The sequence below is a fragment of the Sturnus vulgaris genome, chromosome 9 (assembly GCF_052056855.1).
Source record: "Sturnus vulgaris isolate bStuVul1 chromosome 9, bStuVul1.hap1, whole genome shotgun sequence".
Lineage (NCBI taxonomy): Eukaryota > Metazoa > Chordata > Aves > Passeriformes > Sturnidae > Sturnus > Sturnus vulgaris.
The window spans coordinates 9,646,622-9,663,295 of record NC_142251.1 but is presented as its reverse complement, the minus strand read 5'-3'; the positions used below and the strand labels follow the sequence as shown (position 1 = coordinate 9,663,295).

The following is a 16,674-nucleotide window of genomic DNA, read 5'->3' as shown; positions in this document are numbered from 1 at the left end:
CCACCCCGGCCCGCCCCTCCCGCCCCGCTCACGGACGGCCCCATGACAGGAGCTCAGCTCCAGCAGTGTCAGCGCTACGAACTTCCCGGCTGAACAGGAAACAATAAACCGCAGAGCCCCGGCCCCCGCCGCCCACCCCGGCCCGGCCCTGCCCGTGGGGACCTCGCGCTGCCCCCCCATGGAGCCGCCGCGGCCGCGGGACCGAGCGCCGGGGGGGGGGGGGGGGAGGGGGGCCCGGCCTGGCGGGAGGCCGCTCCCGGGCCGCACCGAGCCCGCGGTGCCGCGGGGAGCGGCGGGGCGGGCCTGGGGGCAGCAGGGGCCGGGTGAAGGCGCGGGGGGCGCGGGGGGCGCGGCGGGGGCGGCGCGGGGGCCGCACTCACCGGGCGGGCCCTGGCGCGGCTCCGGCGGCCCCACAACCATAACAAAGCTCTGCCCAAAATGGCCGCCCAGCCCTGCCCGGCCGGGGGCCGGAGGGGGCGGGGCCCGCGCGCGCGGGGGGCGGGGCCGGGCCGAGCACGCGGAAGGGACACGCCCCCCGGCTCCCCTTCCCTACCCCCGCCCCGGCCCCTGCGCCTCCCGCCCCACCAATCAGAGGCCATGGCTTGCACCACCCCCGTCGCCGCCTGTCGGAAACAGCTGCAGACTACGCGTCCCAGAAGAATACCCGCTATCTCCGCCGTGCAGATAGGCGGCCGGCGCGCCGCAGGGCGGGATGGGATTTGTAGTCCAGCTGTGAAAGGATTTCCCGATGCCGTGATGCCGGAAGACAGAAAACAGGAACGGCCGCACTGCTCCCTAGGAGAGGTTCTGTCCCATGGGCAGGAGAGGAGCGTGTCGCTCCTCTGCCAGACCGACCGCGGCTCTCGGGCTGAGAGTGACCGGTGCTGCTGTCCCCAGTATCGTCTCGGTAGGGCCTTCCCCAGCCCAGTGGATCACGATGGGCAGCGCCGATTCCTGCCCGGACCGGTAACGCTAAGCACCGGGCGCCGTCGGAGCGCTTATGGTGGCACCGGAAGCCGCCACAGAGGGCGGGCCCGGTCCGGTGGTAGCGCCCAGTGAGTCCTGCCCGGTCCCCGGGGCAGAGCGGCCCCTCCTCTCTGGAATATACATATATTCTCTGCTCCCTTCGTCCTCCGTCAGGGGAGTTTGGCTGTGCGGACCCGCCTTTCTCTCCCGGCGCAGCAGGACCGGGAACTGCGGAGTCAAATCCAGGGCGAGCTGCCTACCTTCCCCCGGTGAGTGTCGTATCCCGGCAGGGAAACTTACCTACACCTCGGATGGGATGGCTTTTCCACTCCATTTTTATTCGTGATCTCCTTTTCCGCGTGTGAGGAATTGCTCCTTTATAAGCTTTGTGCAGCCATTTATCCCTTGAAGAGAAGATGGTCCATGAACGGGAAGCCATGACCTGTTCCCTGATACTCAGTTCTTTAACTAGAAATTATTGTTGCAACAGTTAATACAGCTTTAGAATCAGTTCATAAAGCTGCTTGAAACTATTCTGCAGTGGGCAAGTACTGATCGAATACATATGTAATATATATATACATACATCTCTTTAAATATACACCTGTAAGACTCCTGTATTTGATAAGTGTAGATTGTGACTGAACTTAGAGCATCAGACCAACTCAGTGATTCATCGGTTTCAGACCTCCTCCTGATTTTTTCTATTTTAGAGCCTTGACAAAATAAATATGTTTCCTCTCATACAACGATGCTGCTTCAACACACCTTTCAAAGTAAGTTAATGAAGACTTTTTTGCTGATTTTATTTAAAAGTAAAATAGAAAACGATAGGACTGCAGCTTTGAAAAAAAGGTGGCTTTCAAGTTGGAGTTTATCACTCAGCTTTTCTGGAATAGTTCATCGTTTCTACAGCACTTTTAGGGAAAGCTGTTTCTTTTATAAAATAAAATTTTATTGTCGCAAAGTCTTTTTTCCTATCACTTCTTGCTGGAGTAGTGAGGGGACAGTAGCTGGTTTGTGGGGTGGCCTTATCCTGCTTCTCTATGAAACTGTTTTATATGTTACTCTGAAAAGAACTGATATACCTTAAAAGTGCCTAGAGAATGCATGTGTGTGGGGAGGGATAGGTGGGCACCGAGTAAGCTTTGCTTGTGCACTCTGGAGAACCCAGTTATTCTTTATCAGCTGCATTGGGTCCCGTCATAAGTTCAGTTAAAACCACTTGAAATTCAAAAGCAAGGACAGCTGTGGTGTGACCTGATCTGGAAAATCACTTGGTACAATATTCAGTAGATAGTTTAGGTACCTGCAGATCTGTAAGCCTACACTGTGCAGTGTTTAGAACAAGTTTTGTGCTTGCAGCTGCAGAAGTTAACTGGTCCCAGTCTGCTGCTCTACGGGAAGCATAAGACAACTTGGTCGTCCTTGGCCCTCCGGCTGCGGAGAGATGGGTGTCCTCTCTCAACATCTCTGAGCCTCAAACCAGCATCAGTTTACACAACCAAGCTCCAGGCTTTTCACACTTCTCTCCCTGTCTTCAAGAAGAAAACCCCAGCAGAATCTGAGGCAGAATCACATAAAAGCTTGGAATCACTGAAGGATTGTCCCAAGCCAGTCCTTTACTTAAGCCTTGGGGGGCTAATTCCATTTGTGGCCATGCCGCTGGCCATGGCCGTGCAGGGGACCTACTGCCCTCAGCTGGCCTTTGCTCAGGTTGCCTACGGTGCTGCAACAGCATCATTCCTAGGGGGAATGAGGTGGGGGTTTGCTCTCCCAGAAAACAGCCCAGCCAAGCCAGACTGGCTGAATCTGGCTAATGGCACAGTTCCTCCTCTGCTTGCCTGCCAAGCCTTGCTTTTCAAAGATGTCACTCAGGGAGCAGTAATGCTCATGCTGGCCTTAGGGATAGCACTGCATTGTGACATTTCCCTTCTTCCTACTTACCCCATGTGGTTTAAAGTACTGAGAGTAGTGGGAACAATGGTAATGATGTTATCCCTGTTGGCCACTGTAGCACTGAAAGCTGTCTTAGAAGGGGAGCAAAGTGATGACAGAAAAATATGACAGAACACAAATTAATAAATCATTAAAGAAAAGCTATTATCTGCCAGTAAGGTATTTGTATGGAGTTCCAAGAGAAATAAAGACTGATTTGTGCTTAGAAGTTGTATGATGGCAGGGATCAAGATGGTTATTCTTGAAGCAAAATGATTTTCCAACTGATTTTGAAGCTAGTTCAGGAGGGAAGGATTGTAAATAGCAATTACTTCCAAGGCAAGCTTGAGTCTGTCCTTTTCTGTATGACAAAGAATCACTCCTGAAAGAGATGTTGCTGCTCTAGGAATCTAGAATGCAGATTCAAGATTACATGGGTATGAATTGCACTGTGCTGAACTATGAAAGCATCTGGTTTGACTGTAATATGTGATCATGTTCTGAGGTGGGGAAAACAACGGTTACAAGGTGAAAGCAGTTCTAGTTTGGTGTTTAAAGAAGTAGCAGAGAATTAAGCAAAAGCACATTCTACTCAATTGCTGCATTATAGAACAAGACTGATTTCACTCCTATTTTCAGAGAAGGTGCTGAAAATCACAGAATGGTTTAGGTTGGAAGGTGCCTTAAAGATCATCTTGTTCCAATCTCCTGCTGTATACAGGGACACCTTCCACTAGATCAGGCTGCTCAAAGCCCCATCCAGCCTGGACACTTCCAGGGATGCTGTGTGAGGAAATGCTCAGTGCAGTGTCAGGTAAGGAAGGGCGGGTGAGGTTTGTTTGCAGTGGCAAGCCAAGGTCAGCACTCACCTGAAATGTGTCATTCAGCTGCTGTGCTGGCATGGGGAAAGCTGAATGGGGAGCTTTGTATCGCTGACAAGGTACCACAGGAGACTGAAAGTCAAATTCTTGCAAAGGCTTACTGAAATAAAAAGGCTATTTGGGCCACCTGTTCCTAGGTTTTGTTTGGATTTAGGGCTGCCCAGCAAAGGAAGTTGCATGTGACACAGCCATAAAGATCTGCCATCCTCCTAAATTAAAGGACTGTTAATTTATGCTATGACACAAGGACTCAAGTGCTGGCACTAAGGGATCAGATAATGGGACTGAAAGTAGCTTCTGTCTTCCTTCTCCGTAGAATCCATATATTTGGACAGGTACTAATGGACTTGTAGCCTGCAAACCCTCCATGATGGATCCATTACTGAAACCACTGCAGAAGCATATGCTCCCTGTCTTAATTCTTCCTAGCACATCATTTAGTGGAACAGTGGAAGATACAACCTAAGTCACATTGATTTTCTTTTTTGCGTCCGCTACCTCAAGAAACCTATGAAATGGGATGTGGGCATATTGCTTGTAAGTATTATCAGAAGTATTTAAGTACATTGTACGATGCAGGAAGAAAGCTGAAAATGACATCTACACGTGGTCTGAGGACCAGATAATCCTCATAGTTCTGTTAAAACACTATTTTTCATTGTTTTTCTACACCAAATAAAGCATGTATTGTCCCTTAAAACTTGATACCTGTTCATTCTGCAAAGAACAGATGTTTTAAGAAACCTGCCAGTCCTGGAGATGGAACCATCTTGTATGATGTTGTTGAAACAGCAGCTCTGTACATAAGCCTCTCTCTTTTGCAATCTGTTAACGTTTGTATGTTAAACAACATATGAAGCAATAATGGGTATCAATTGCTCTATGCTGAACTATGAAAGTACCCTATTAAACAATATATTTCAGAGCTTTCTGAATATAAAGGAAATAAAATTGAGTTTGTGAATGAAAATAGTTTTTCTATTCCTTGTTACTTAGACATGGCATCTTTTAATATGGGTCCAGAGAAGAGTCCTGTCTTTGTCTTGATTGGGTTAAAGAGGTGTTGAGGGTCAGAGACCATAATCAACCAGCTTCGAAGTTTCATTCAAACATGACAGAATCAGTTACAAAACCTGGAGAAGGTAACTTCAGACAACTGCAGACTACCTCAAGCTCCATTAAACCAGGAAGTTTACAGGTAAGGATGAGAAGTAAACCTGTCGTTCACAAACTAATAAAATACAGCTAAGGTCGTGTTTCTCAAATGGTTCCAAAAAGGATCCTGAAAAATTAAGAAGAAAGACTAAGAAATATTTATTACCTCTAATTTCGTCCCACAGAGGGCTGAATAGAGCTGGCAAGACAGTCAGACTCTCAAGAAATCTGAGTGATTTTACACTGAGAAGAGAAATAGATGAGTATTTTACTGCAGAAGCATGTTACTTCCACCACTCAAACAGTCACAATTTATAACCAATCTTTCCCTGGTGTTCTACTGGGAAATATGATTTCCAATAAAAAGAAAAAATTACCTATTATATGAAAGTGGCAGTAATATAGCTTACTAAGTTATGAAAGCAAACTATTCAAGAGCATTCCAGTCAGTTCTGAAAATTCATTTTATTATGAAAAACAGTTTAAACAAGCTTATAATTGAAAAAAATCATTAATTCAGACACATAAATTCTTTGAAGTAAAAGCACACACAAGATTATGGAATAATCACAGAAACTCTTCATCATCTAGCATGTTTTAGCCCAACCCTATGTTAGATTTTAGTACCTAGATTATTAAGGTACCTGTAACAAACACCTTGGAGGATTTATTCATGTATTAATTTGTTAATTTCACACAGGGGATATTGACCTAAACAGCTCCTTTGTCTACACAGTGCCAGGCTTCCTGTTTTGTGACATTCCAGTTGTGGTTTTGTGTTCCAGAATAACACTGTCTATCAAAATTCAAACAGCCTCACTTCAGACTCCATCCAAATCATCCACAGCTGTGCTGAAAATGCAGCCACAGTGTGCAAAAAGCAACTTCAAATACGTTAAATAAATGAATCTAGAAATAACTCCAAACTCTTTGTAGTATTGTATTACTAAATGTATCCAAGCTAAATACAAACTCCTTAAGAGCACGCTGATATCATCACTTTAATGCTAAATGCAGCTAATTCTGTCATAAAAAGCTCCATTGGCTCAAATTTGCATGAGGCAGGATACAAGATGTAGTGAAAGTGGAGTGTGCCTTGTAAAACAGCAAGTATTCAGTGCCAAGTCTCAACACGTGTCACACAGGGTAAAAACACATTTGACTCTGGAGAAAAAAAATATGGGGGCAAAAGCCTTTCCCTGTGTTTTAATACTAAGAGCAGTCCTAAACAGAACAGTCAATCTAATGAATAGCATTTGCATTTAAAATTCACCAGAACTTACACAAAAAAAGAGCTCTACTGGCATCACTGACACCACTGAGAAGAAAAACCAGCACTGAAGGGGAACAGCATTATTAGAACTGTGAGGACAGCCTTCCAGAACAGGAAATTCTCATCCACTCACCATTCAAATTTGTGGAGTGGCCAGATAGTAAAGATCCAATTCATATTTAATGCCCACCAGGTCCAGCAACAGAGAAGAAGCTTAAATGCATCAAGGTCATAAATAGAGGCACCAAGTCTTCCCTGTCTGTTCTCTTCCTTGTTTTCTGCCAGAAAAATAACTAATGACATCCAAATCATCCATCTGATCTTACCTACAGGTAACTCCTTGCTGTTGACAGTAACCCATTTCCAGATTGCAAGTTTAGCTAAAGTGCCAGCTCAGTAACAACCTAATTAATGTCTCTAACCCATTGGAATGATTTCTTCAGATTTTTACAGGGCAAATTCACCTTTTATTTCAGTGAGCTTAATCCAGTTATAAGAGGCATTTCTACTCTTAACAGAATACTTCCTGAGACAGACACTGGATAAGCCAATTTACTTTGAAGGGCTTTTCCTTTTGCTCAGGAAAATCCCTCTGATCTAATTCTCCACTGAAGCTCCTGTGTTAAAAGAGGTTTCTGGCCAATGAAACAGGAAATCTGAGGAGACATAATTTACTCATTCCTTGAATGAACTTTCTTCTTTGTGTTTTACAGCACAGCTACCCCTCCTTCGCAGCGGCTGGTGATCATGTTGGCAATTTCAGTCCAGCTGTCCATGTGAGGGTTATAAACTTCAACAGAGTCAGAGGTTACTGGAGCAGCAAAATCAGGACTGGGAGCTCGGCCTCCTGAGGCATAGAGAAGTCCATTCACAGCCACAACACACACACCAGCTCTTGGGATCTTCATCGATGCAACTTCAACCCACTTTTCCTAACAAAACGGTGAAAGATCAAGAAATAGCTTTAGGGCATACTCTGATTCTGATACAGTAATTTTTAAAGACTGAAACATATACAAAGAACACTATGTATACCCTTCATAGGCTTACATGTGGTATGTGTACAGTATCTAGAGGATTATCAAGGCAGAAATGACAACGCTCTCACAAGGGGTCCAAACTGTGTTAATCTCTAAAGAGCAGATCCTGTACTGTCTGCAAACAACACCTTCAGTCACTGCAAGATGCAGTCAGTCTCTAAAATAGAGCATGGTACAGTTTGAGGTGGGGGAAACAGGAAAACTAGATTCAATTTGAAAAACAAAACAGATGGCACATGAGATTATGTTCTGCTTTTAGGAGTAGCTACTCTTCCAAACAGCATCATAAAAACATAAGCAATAACCGTCTGGAGAAATTTTTTATCTTCTAGTCATGCTGAAACACCACTACATTTTGATGCAGCAGAAGATCCTCAAATTTTGCAATAAAAGGTAACTCTTATTTTTACAATGAGTTTTTTTCTCTCTATTCAGATTATTGAGCTTTCTATTGCAGAGGGGGAATCTATCCTCTCATCTTAACCCTAAGAAGTATTTACCAAACTACAGTACATCTGTGCATAGTTAAACCACGACAAGTACTTAGGACAGACCCTGAGAACACCAAAGCTTTGTTTCACTCAAGATAACCAGCCAGCAGTGAAAAGAAATGGAATTTCCAGCTTTTTCTTTTTAAAGAAAGGAAGCGGGATACCGCTATAGCATCTTACACAAAGCAGATGCAATCTGCATTAATGAAAAGAAGGAACTCTGCCATACCTCTTCAAATGAGTATCTTTCTACACTAGCAAGTGCATCCTGGGATTCATTCCAGCCTCCCACAGCATAGATACAATCGTTGAGAGCAGCTACACCAAGATAGGCTCTTCGGGTGCCCATTGGAGCAAGCTCAGACCAACGTTTAGAGATGGGGTCGTAGACTTCAACAGAACGCAGCTCTACTCCTTCACTGCTGATACCACCAATGACATAAATCAAACCTGCAGAAACAGACCTTCTCCTCTTTTAGGTTTCAAAATACAGACAGAAAATAACTGTCACAACACAAGTTTCAGCCTGACATTAAGATGGTTAAAGAATGACAGAAAAAATCCTCCTTTGGCTCAGTAGTAGAATATATAAAGATTCTGCATGAGCAGTTGTCCCTTGAGCATTAGAAGCTTCGAAGAAAGCAAAAATTAATTAAGTGCACGGGAAGGAATTCAGAAGATCAGCAACTGCTGATCTGGCCAGGATCAAATACTTTGTAAGCACATTTATTGATCAAGTATTTAGACATGTCTGTCTTAAAATAACCTATGACAAGTCTTCAGATTGTCACAAAGAAAAATACACAAACCCAAATATGGAAGATAAATAAAAGCAGTATCAGAAAGAACAATCAACTGCTAAAAGACTAGCTGCATAACTATACTGGCAGCTATGTAAAAACTTTTCATGGGATAAAAGGCAGAAGACAAGAGAAAACTTTATCTCTGAATTCTGAAGAATTAAAAATAGAGTATTAGACCAACAAAGAAGCACAAGCGTGTGTGACTGACAGCTCAGTACAAGACAAAGGTAAGAATTCATGACTGAGACATAAAGCTTCAAAATCCAATGGCTGTTGGAACTATTTAAGCATATAAACGTAACAATATTCACCTTGCATTTCACAGCACCCAAAGCAGTAACGGGGCTTAGCCATGCTTCCCACCACATCCCAACTATTCTCTTCAGGATCAAATCTTTCTATTGTGTTGCCAATCTCTGCTCCAATCCAGCCTCCTGCAAATCACAGCAAATACAGGAAGGAATTTAATGGCATGAAGTTGTGTATTAGCTGCATTTTTAAACATACAGTGGATTGTTCCAGGACAAATTCTGAAATCAGCATGCAGTCAGTTTACAATGGAAATAAGTTAAACTAAACAATAACTAATCCACAGAGATTGAGTATATATGTTCATACTTAAGGACACAGCTGTTTTCCAAAATTTAAGTTTGCAAATTTGCATCACCAAAATGTAATATTTAAGATCAAATAAATTTACAAGTTCTAAGAATTACCATCTTTAACTTCACCTAGAAAAACCCCACAACTTACCCAAAGCATAGATAGCACCATAGCATGTGCACACTCCTAGTGCACAACGGGGATGGTTCATGGAAGCCACAGTTGTCCATTGCTTAGTAACAGGATCATAACATTCAGTACAATCAAAAATCATTGAGTTGTCCTCACCTGCATAATAAAAGCAAGAAGAGTCAGGGGAAATGCAATGTTCTGCACTGCAGATACAGAAACATTCTTCAACTTCTTCCACGGCAGGCAGCACTTGAGTACAAGATTTATCTTTTGTCTAAACAGCCAATGTAGCAAAAGCTTCATTTATACCCAGAACTGAATCATCACTAGGAACTACTTTCATCAATAGTTCCCTGAAATGTTACTGAAAACATCAGAGAGGTAAACAACCACAATGCTACACGCTTTACTCCTCAGCACAACTGACTGGGTTTTCAAGACCAAAGAATGAGCTCTGTGGTGACAAAAACAGTCTACATATGCATTCTTTCATGATGGGCTGGTAGAGCTACTCATCACATCCTTGTGCAAACAGACATAACAAGCCTTTCCAGGAAGGCAGTGCACAAGTGGTCTATCCTATGCTACTGCCTTTTATGCTATGGGCTTCTGCTAAACTGTAAGTGAGAAAAGCAATTCCATTAGTGGTGGTACACGAAGCCCACAGAATAGCCAACATCTCTAGCTGTACACATCTATATGGCAACCTGTTAGTAGCTTGACCATAAGGAGAGAGCAGCTTAGTAAAAACTGGCCTGCACAGGATCCCTAACAGGTATTCATAGAGCAGTGATAGTAGAGAATAAAGGAACCCCAATTCCTTTATTACACCTAAAATTTGTATTATCCTCAGAACCACTAAAAAGAAGAATAATTTTGAAAGTCTCAATACATGAGTTTTCTAGCATTCCTGTAAGAAAGAATGCTTATTTCAGCTGTTACCTCCAATGGCATAGACCATTCCTCCCACCACAGCCACCCCCAGCCCGCTCCGGGCCTGATGGAGAGAGGATACTGTGGTCCAGTAATGGCTGAAGGTGTCAAATCGCTCCACACAGCTGAGGGCTCTGCTGTCACTCCAGCGTCCTCCTTGAAGTCGGGTGTACCCACCTGCAAAGTAAGTGCAAAGGCCAAGTAAGAGCTTCCTGTTCATCCTCATGTTCCTATATCTAAGCTATTAAAAATATTACAGTAACAGCCATTAGCCACTTCTGGAAGGAATTGGATTTTTACAAGTAGCTTCGTTTCTCCAGCATACAAAGAAGAATGGTTGCCTTGAGGGTAATGGAAATTGTGCTGAGCTGATGCCACAACACTACAAGTATTAGAATTCATGTTTTCAGTAAACTACAAGGATCAGCCAACAGCCTTTGCTCTCTAAGCAGTGCTACTGCCCATAGGGTGAAACAAACATGTTCCTTCCAATATAAAGCAGCAGCTTGGCTGAAAACTTGGAATTTCAAGTATCCCATCACATAAACCAAAGTATCCTGCACAGAGAAAACTTCAGCCATCAGAACAAAACGTGCAAATAATTTGCATACACCATTCCAGCAGTGAACCCTGGGTAAATCCTCTGCTGATTTGCAGCTTTCCACCCAAGGCAAATTATTTTTGAACAGCAAATCTGGGCTTTGAATGCCATGTCACAATGACAAGAAATGTGAATGCTGGATTTCTGTGCAATTCTAATTAAGGCAGCTAACATTTTAACTCAGCCATGATGAAACGTCTTGCTATCTTTATATATTTTGGTTGTTAAAAAATCCTCGAGTATCTCCTTCGGTACTACATTCTGATATACTACTTCATTTGTTTCATAAGGTTCAAACAGCCACATTCTAACCTACTGCATAAAGGTACTTCCTGGCTTTCCTCCGGGGACGACCTTTAGAAGCCTGCAGAAAACTGCTGACCTTGTTCTCTTTGGGAGACTTAGAGACTTCACAATATTCTTTCAACAGAGTTTGCAGGGCCACCCGAAGACTGAAATCTGGAATACCTTCAAGAGTAACATAAGCAGAAAAAGAATAAAATGAGCAGAATTTTAAAAAAGTACAGTGAAAAGTAACAAACTGTAAGCAATTCAGTTGTAAAAAAATTACTAATTTCTCCTAAAACAGAAGACAAATCAATGTTGCTTACTTTTATACAGCATTTTCAAAAGCGTGTTTTTAAAGTAAGCTGTGCTTATTTTTTTCTTTAAATAGAGCTTTTTTGCTATAAATATTTTCACTCGTTGCGCTATTAATGTAAAAAATAGTCCATCAAAGCCCAGTAACTTTTAACAGCACATGGTTTGCTCACATACATGCATCTGATATTCCTTTTTTCACTTACTTTCTATGTATTTTAACAGCCTTTGCGCTGGTAGCAGAGGGAATCGAACAGGCTCCAGTACTTCTACGACATATTTCTTTCTTTTCCCCACATCCTTCAGAATCCATTGCATCGCTGCTGTGAAAACTTGGTACTCGTCCTCGATGCTCAGGTCCTCGCTCCGCAGGATCTTCACGAGCTGCTCCTTGGTGAGCGCCAGGAATTCCTCTCCGCTCTGCACCTCCAGGAAGTGCGTGTGGATGTAGCTCTCGGTGAACTCCATCAAGTCGTGACAGGCGATCTGCTCGGAGAACTGGAAGAGGCCGATGCAGTTCAGCGGGTCGATCTGGCCCTTGAGGAACTCGCAGCAGAGCTCCACCACCTCGGTGAGCTGCAGCATGTCCGCGGCGACGATGAGCTCCTGGACGTTGTGCTCCGCGATGCTCACCACCCCTGCGGGCACCAAACCACAGCGGGGCCCCGCTCCAGCCTGCGGCCTCCGGACACCCGCCCCTCGTCCCCCCGCCAGCCCTCACCTGTGTAGATGAAGTCGAGCAGCGTGTGGAAGGTGTCCGCCTCCACGCCCGCGATGCGCACCACGTCCCGCCCGGACTCCTTCATGCCGCTCGCGAACAGCGCCGCGAAGTAGGGGCTGCTGGCCGCCAGTACCAGGCGGTGCACGGAGAACGCCTCCGGGCCCACCTCCAGCCGCACGTCGCAGAAGCTGTGCCCGGCGCGCAGACGGTTGATCTGGGCCAGGAGGAGGCGGGCGTGCCGCTCGGAACTGGAGATGGAGCTGGAGCCAGAGCCGCTCTTGCCCGTCCCGGCATTCGCCGCCATCGCTGCTGAGGCACCGGCAACCCCCCGGCGCCGGCCTCGCGCCGCGCACGCGCACGCGCACGGGCCCCGCTCCGCCCGCCCGGGCGCGTGCCCGGAGGGGGGCGCGCTCCCCGCTGAGGCGGCTCTGCCTGGACGGGGCGGGCACCGCGACGGGGCGTGCTGAGGGCGCGGGGAGGGCTCCGCGATTGCTGAGGGCTCCTGAGGGCTCCGTGTGTGCCGGGGGCTCCGTGTGTGCCGAGCTCCCTCGTATGCCGAGAGCCCTGCCCTCAAGGCGGCACTAGATTCTAATACCTCTTGACCACTCATTTGTCTATTCGCCTGCCTGGGCACCTGGCCCCGTGAGGCCCCACAGGAATCACGGAATCATCAAGGTTGGAAGAGACTTTAAGGTTATTCATTCCAGCGGTCCACCCAGCCCTGCCCCTGTAACCCCTGAACTGCTAAAGCACATCACCCAATGCCAGATCCAGATGTCTCTTAAACACCTCCAGGGGTGGTGACTCCACCACTTCCCTGGACAACCTATTACAACACCTGACCAACCGAATAGTGAAATTTTTTTTCTGACATCTAATCTGAATCTCACCTGTCTTAGCTTAAGGCCATTTCCTCTGGTCCTCTCACTGCAGGCACAGTAAAAGAGACTGGCCCCCACCTCACTATAACCTCCCTCCAGGGAGTTGTAAGAGACCAGTGAGGTCCCCCCGAGCCTATTTGAGACTCCCCCTGCTGCCTCAGCCGCTCCACATAAGACATATTTCCTAGCCTTGTTGCCTTCCCTGGGCATCCTTTAGCACCTCAATGTCCATTTTAAAGGGAGGAGACCCTACAGGCACCTCTGGCCACGTTGGGCTCGTTCCCTGCTCTGCTAAGAGCTTGTTTGTGGTTAAAACTGGTCCCACAATAGGTTGTTCACTTGGTCACTGCTGTCACAACCTCTGTCCCTCAGTCCTAGTCATGCTCTTGCAAACTGGGTATCTGTCCACCTCAATCTGTGCTTGTGAGAAATATGGCTATGTTGGGGAGAAATTGCAGCTGCCACCAGCCCAGGGAACAGCAGAGATGGCAGGCAGGGACACTGCCTGAGACTGTGGCAGCAGACCTGATGGCAGCAGGGGGTAAGCATCACATACTGAGGTAAATGCACATGATCACCAGGTCTGGCAGAGCTGACACTGATTTGAGAGAGAATCATCCCTCCTGAGTTTTCCACAACTGTTCCAGGAGCGTGACAGGCAGATGCAGCCCAGCACCCCCTTTGTCTATAGTGTCATGCCATGTGTGGGCCTTCCTCTACATTCCAGCACAGATGTTTCACCAGTGTCTTGTAGTAGCACCATGTGGGTCACTGGGGTCAGCACTGATCCTGAGGCAGAGTGTGCTTCCATCTTAGTCTGTGTAATTCCCTGAGTCATGGCATGCCTGGGCACTGATGGGGGATGAACATCACATACTGAGTTACATTCATGCAGTCACTGGGCCTGGCAGACCTGGCACTAATTCCGAGAGAAAAACATCCATCCGGAGTTTTCCACAACTGTTCCAGGAGCAAAACATCCAGACAGAGCAAAAAGCAATCAGAAAGCCACTTGGAAGGCTTCCATATCTATTTACTGTGAGACTGGGAAAGAAAAATACGTCCGCCTACAGTTACAATGGTCATGGCCCCTCAGGCTTTTCTCATGATTCTGCATTTCATTGTAATAACTTTTATATGTACTTCTGGAAAGAATCTGAATCATTATACCCTCGGGGGACTGTTAGTTTCTCTCTTCATCAGCTTTACATTCTAATTACATTTTAAGTTGGCCTTCAAAAAATACTCATAGAAAACATAGATCAAGGGAGAAGGTTTCTGCAAGCACACACAGTTGGATGCATGCTGATATAACTCTATAAATTTTAAGCTCGGCTAATAAATGCATCGAGGTTTTTCTTTCTTTTATGCATCAGTAAAAGAAACCAGACCCCTCTCACACTGACATTTTATTCATCGGAAACGGCCTGTGAATAAAAGGCTTAGAATTCTCCTAAATGCCAGTGGCTCGCTGGCTGGCTGATGTCAGCTGTTAGACTCTTGGCCAGCACTAGGATTTCACACCATAGCGCCAAATTTATGGACACAAAATAGCCTTGCTGATAGAGCCCATTTTGCCCCAAAGGCCTGTGCTGTTCTGTGTTCATGGTTCTGCCCCCAGCAAAGAGCACCACCTCAGTGGGTGTCTTCTGTGGCCACACAGAAGCTGTACAGGATGAAGCTAATGCTGTCATATACGATTGTGAATCTCCCAAAACATGCTGTAGACTTTCAGGAATAAGTCTGAAAGTACCTTCGACAGTGTGAAATTGCACCGTGTAATGAGGAGGCTTTTTGATTAACCAACACCAAGAATGTCAGTCACTGTAGTGAAGGAATTAAAAATATCTTCAATTTTAATATAATAGACTTTAAAAAATATATTTTCCAATAAGCCAGCTGAATGCTGACTGTCATGTAGGACAGGTGACAAAAAAAGCCATGCCCTGTGCTCCTCAGCATGTCCCACTGCTCACACCTGCACAGAAGTGCTGCTGCCACTCTGCCAAAACAGTGAGAAGATTCTCACAAAAAACTATTCGGGTTTTCTCTTGAAAAACATCTGTCCCACAGAGGCTCACGGCTGCTCAGATTTCCCTGGCTGAAGGGATCTCAGGAAAACCTTTCCAGATGCCTGGATGATGTTCTGCGGAGCCGCGGGAGGTGTCTGTGCTGCCTTTCCCGAATCCTGCAGGTGCCGCTGTTACCACAGGGAGGTGTATTGGAACATGAATAAACCGGGACTGCAGGGTGACGTATTGGAACATTAACAGAATAGGGAGGCTGAAAGGTGTTGCCTGTGCGGATGCTGAACCTCTGCTCTCTTACAGTATAATTTAAGTTTGTTTGTTTGTTTATTTCCCCTGAACTCGATATAGATAGAGGGTACTTAGTCTTAAAAAAACCCAAAACCACCAACCCCCCCCACCCCGAACCTAAAAAGAATAATAATTGATTTGAATGTGCAGTTTTGTCTGACTGCTTCTTGTCAGAACCTGTTCATTACACCTGCAGTTTTGGGGATTTTGCATTTTGACTTAAAACCCCTTACCATACTTGGCTGCTAAAATTCCCTATTGCAGAGGAGAGATGAAACTCAGGCCTTGACTATTTGTAGGTACATCAAATCCCATGGGATCTTTTGTGATAGAGAGCCACTTTCCATTCCAACCAGAATGTGCCAGGTCTAATTCCTCTTCCACTTTAGTGGATATGAAATCTTCACTTCCTGTTGCAAACTTCATCTTTGCACTTTGCCCTCTGTGCTAAGGCATCTGCTATAACTTTTCCATGGTACAGGTGGTTGCCATTTTTGTTACTAATACCCACTGTAGCTGCTACTTGTATTGTAGTGCACTGGATCTATCGGAGGAGAGGTGTTTTACAGCCTCACCAAAATGGAAAGGAACTTACTTTGTGTTTTGGTGTGGAAGTCATAAAATCTCCATAGGACACAATCATTTTTACTCCACTTCCCTAAATTCTATGAGGATTTGTACTCAAACTTCTCCCAGGAAAGCCAAAATTGCAAAAGTGCCGAACTACCAAGAGTTCATGGGGAGTACAGGCATCTGTAGTGTACTAAGCTACATCTTTTACACTTCCAAGACACCTTGTCTCTGTTAAGGTCTAGATTTTTCCCAAATATCCCATTTACTCTGGATGCCATTGCATGCCCAAAGCAACAATGCAGATCAGTAATCTGTGGATGCACAGTTGGTGGATGTTGTTGTGCAGCCTTTGAAGGGGTAAGACAAGTCAGGCTGCTGGACTTTACACTCTCAGCCTGGAGAAGAGGCTCCCTGGCTACTTGTAAGGTATTCTCAAAGACAGCATTGGTTTACCCCATTATTACCCCAATGGTGATAATCACAACTGCTTATTGTGTTTGTCTACTCAGCCAAAAGCCTCTAATGAGCTACAGACACTCTATTCTAATTAGATACCTGCATAAACCTGTTGTCAGCTTATGCTTTCACGTGATACATAAGCTTCATTGGATAAGGAAGCTTCCCTTCAGGGTCTTAATGTTTCCTATCTCAGTGGGTTACGATTCACAGGGAGATAACACATTTTCCAGACCCAAGCCAGGCATGAGAACACTCTCTCTTGACAGGTTTGGGCCTGGCCCAGAGAGCTATTACCTTCATTCCTGT

At 45.5% G+C, this 16,674-nt stretch overlaps 2 protein-coding genes across 3 annotated transcripts; one reads left to right on the top strand and one right to left on the bottom strand.

Annotated features, from left to right (window-relative positions):
• The first annotated feature begins 674 nt into the window (after positions 1-674).
• TMEM69 (transmembrane protein 69) lies at positions 675-4,755 on the top strand. Of its 2 annotated transcripts, XM_014872065.2 has the most exons (3): positions 676-1,235; positions 1,680-1,742; positions 2,332-4,755. In XM_014872065.2, exons 2-3 carry the CDS (start codon positions 1,698-1,700, stop codon positions 3,031-3,033), a joined length of 747 nt encoding a protein of 248 aa, XP_014727551.2. In that variant the 5' UTR covers positions 676-1,235; positions 1,680-1,697; the 3' UTR covers positions 3,034-4,755. The 2 variants fall into 2 exon arrangements, with proteins under 2 accessions (XP_088025644.1, XP_014727551.2); XM_088169518.1 differs by having other exon boundaries at positions 675-1,742.
• A 631-nt stretch (positions 4,756-5,386) lies between these two features.
• IPP (intracisternal A particle-promoted polypeptide) lies at positions 5,387-12,508 on the bottom strand. The gene is made up of 8 exons (XM_014872064.2): positions 12,138-12,508; positions 11,623-12,054; positions 11,129-11,284; positions 10,225-10,392; positions 9,301-9,438; positions 8,859-8,981; positions 7,974-8,194; positions 5,387-7,145 (listed from the first exon to the last, which is right to left on the bottom strand). The coding sequence occupies exons 1-8, from the start codon at positions 12,439-12,441 to the stop codon at positions 6,921-6,923; spliced, it is 1,767 nt and encodes a 588-aa protein (XP_014727550.2). The 5' UTR covers positions 12,442-12,508; the 3' UTR covers positions 5,387-6,920.
• Between the last annotated feature and the right edge of the window lie 4,166 nt (positions 12,509-16,674).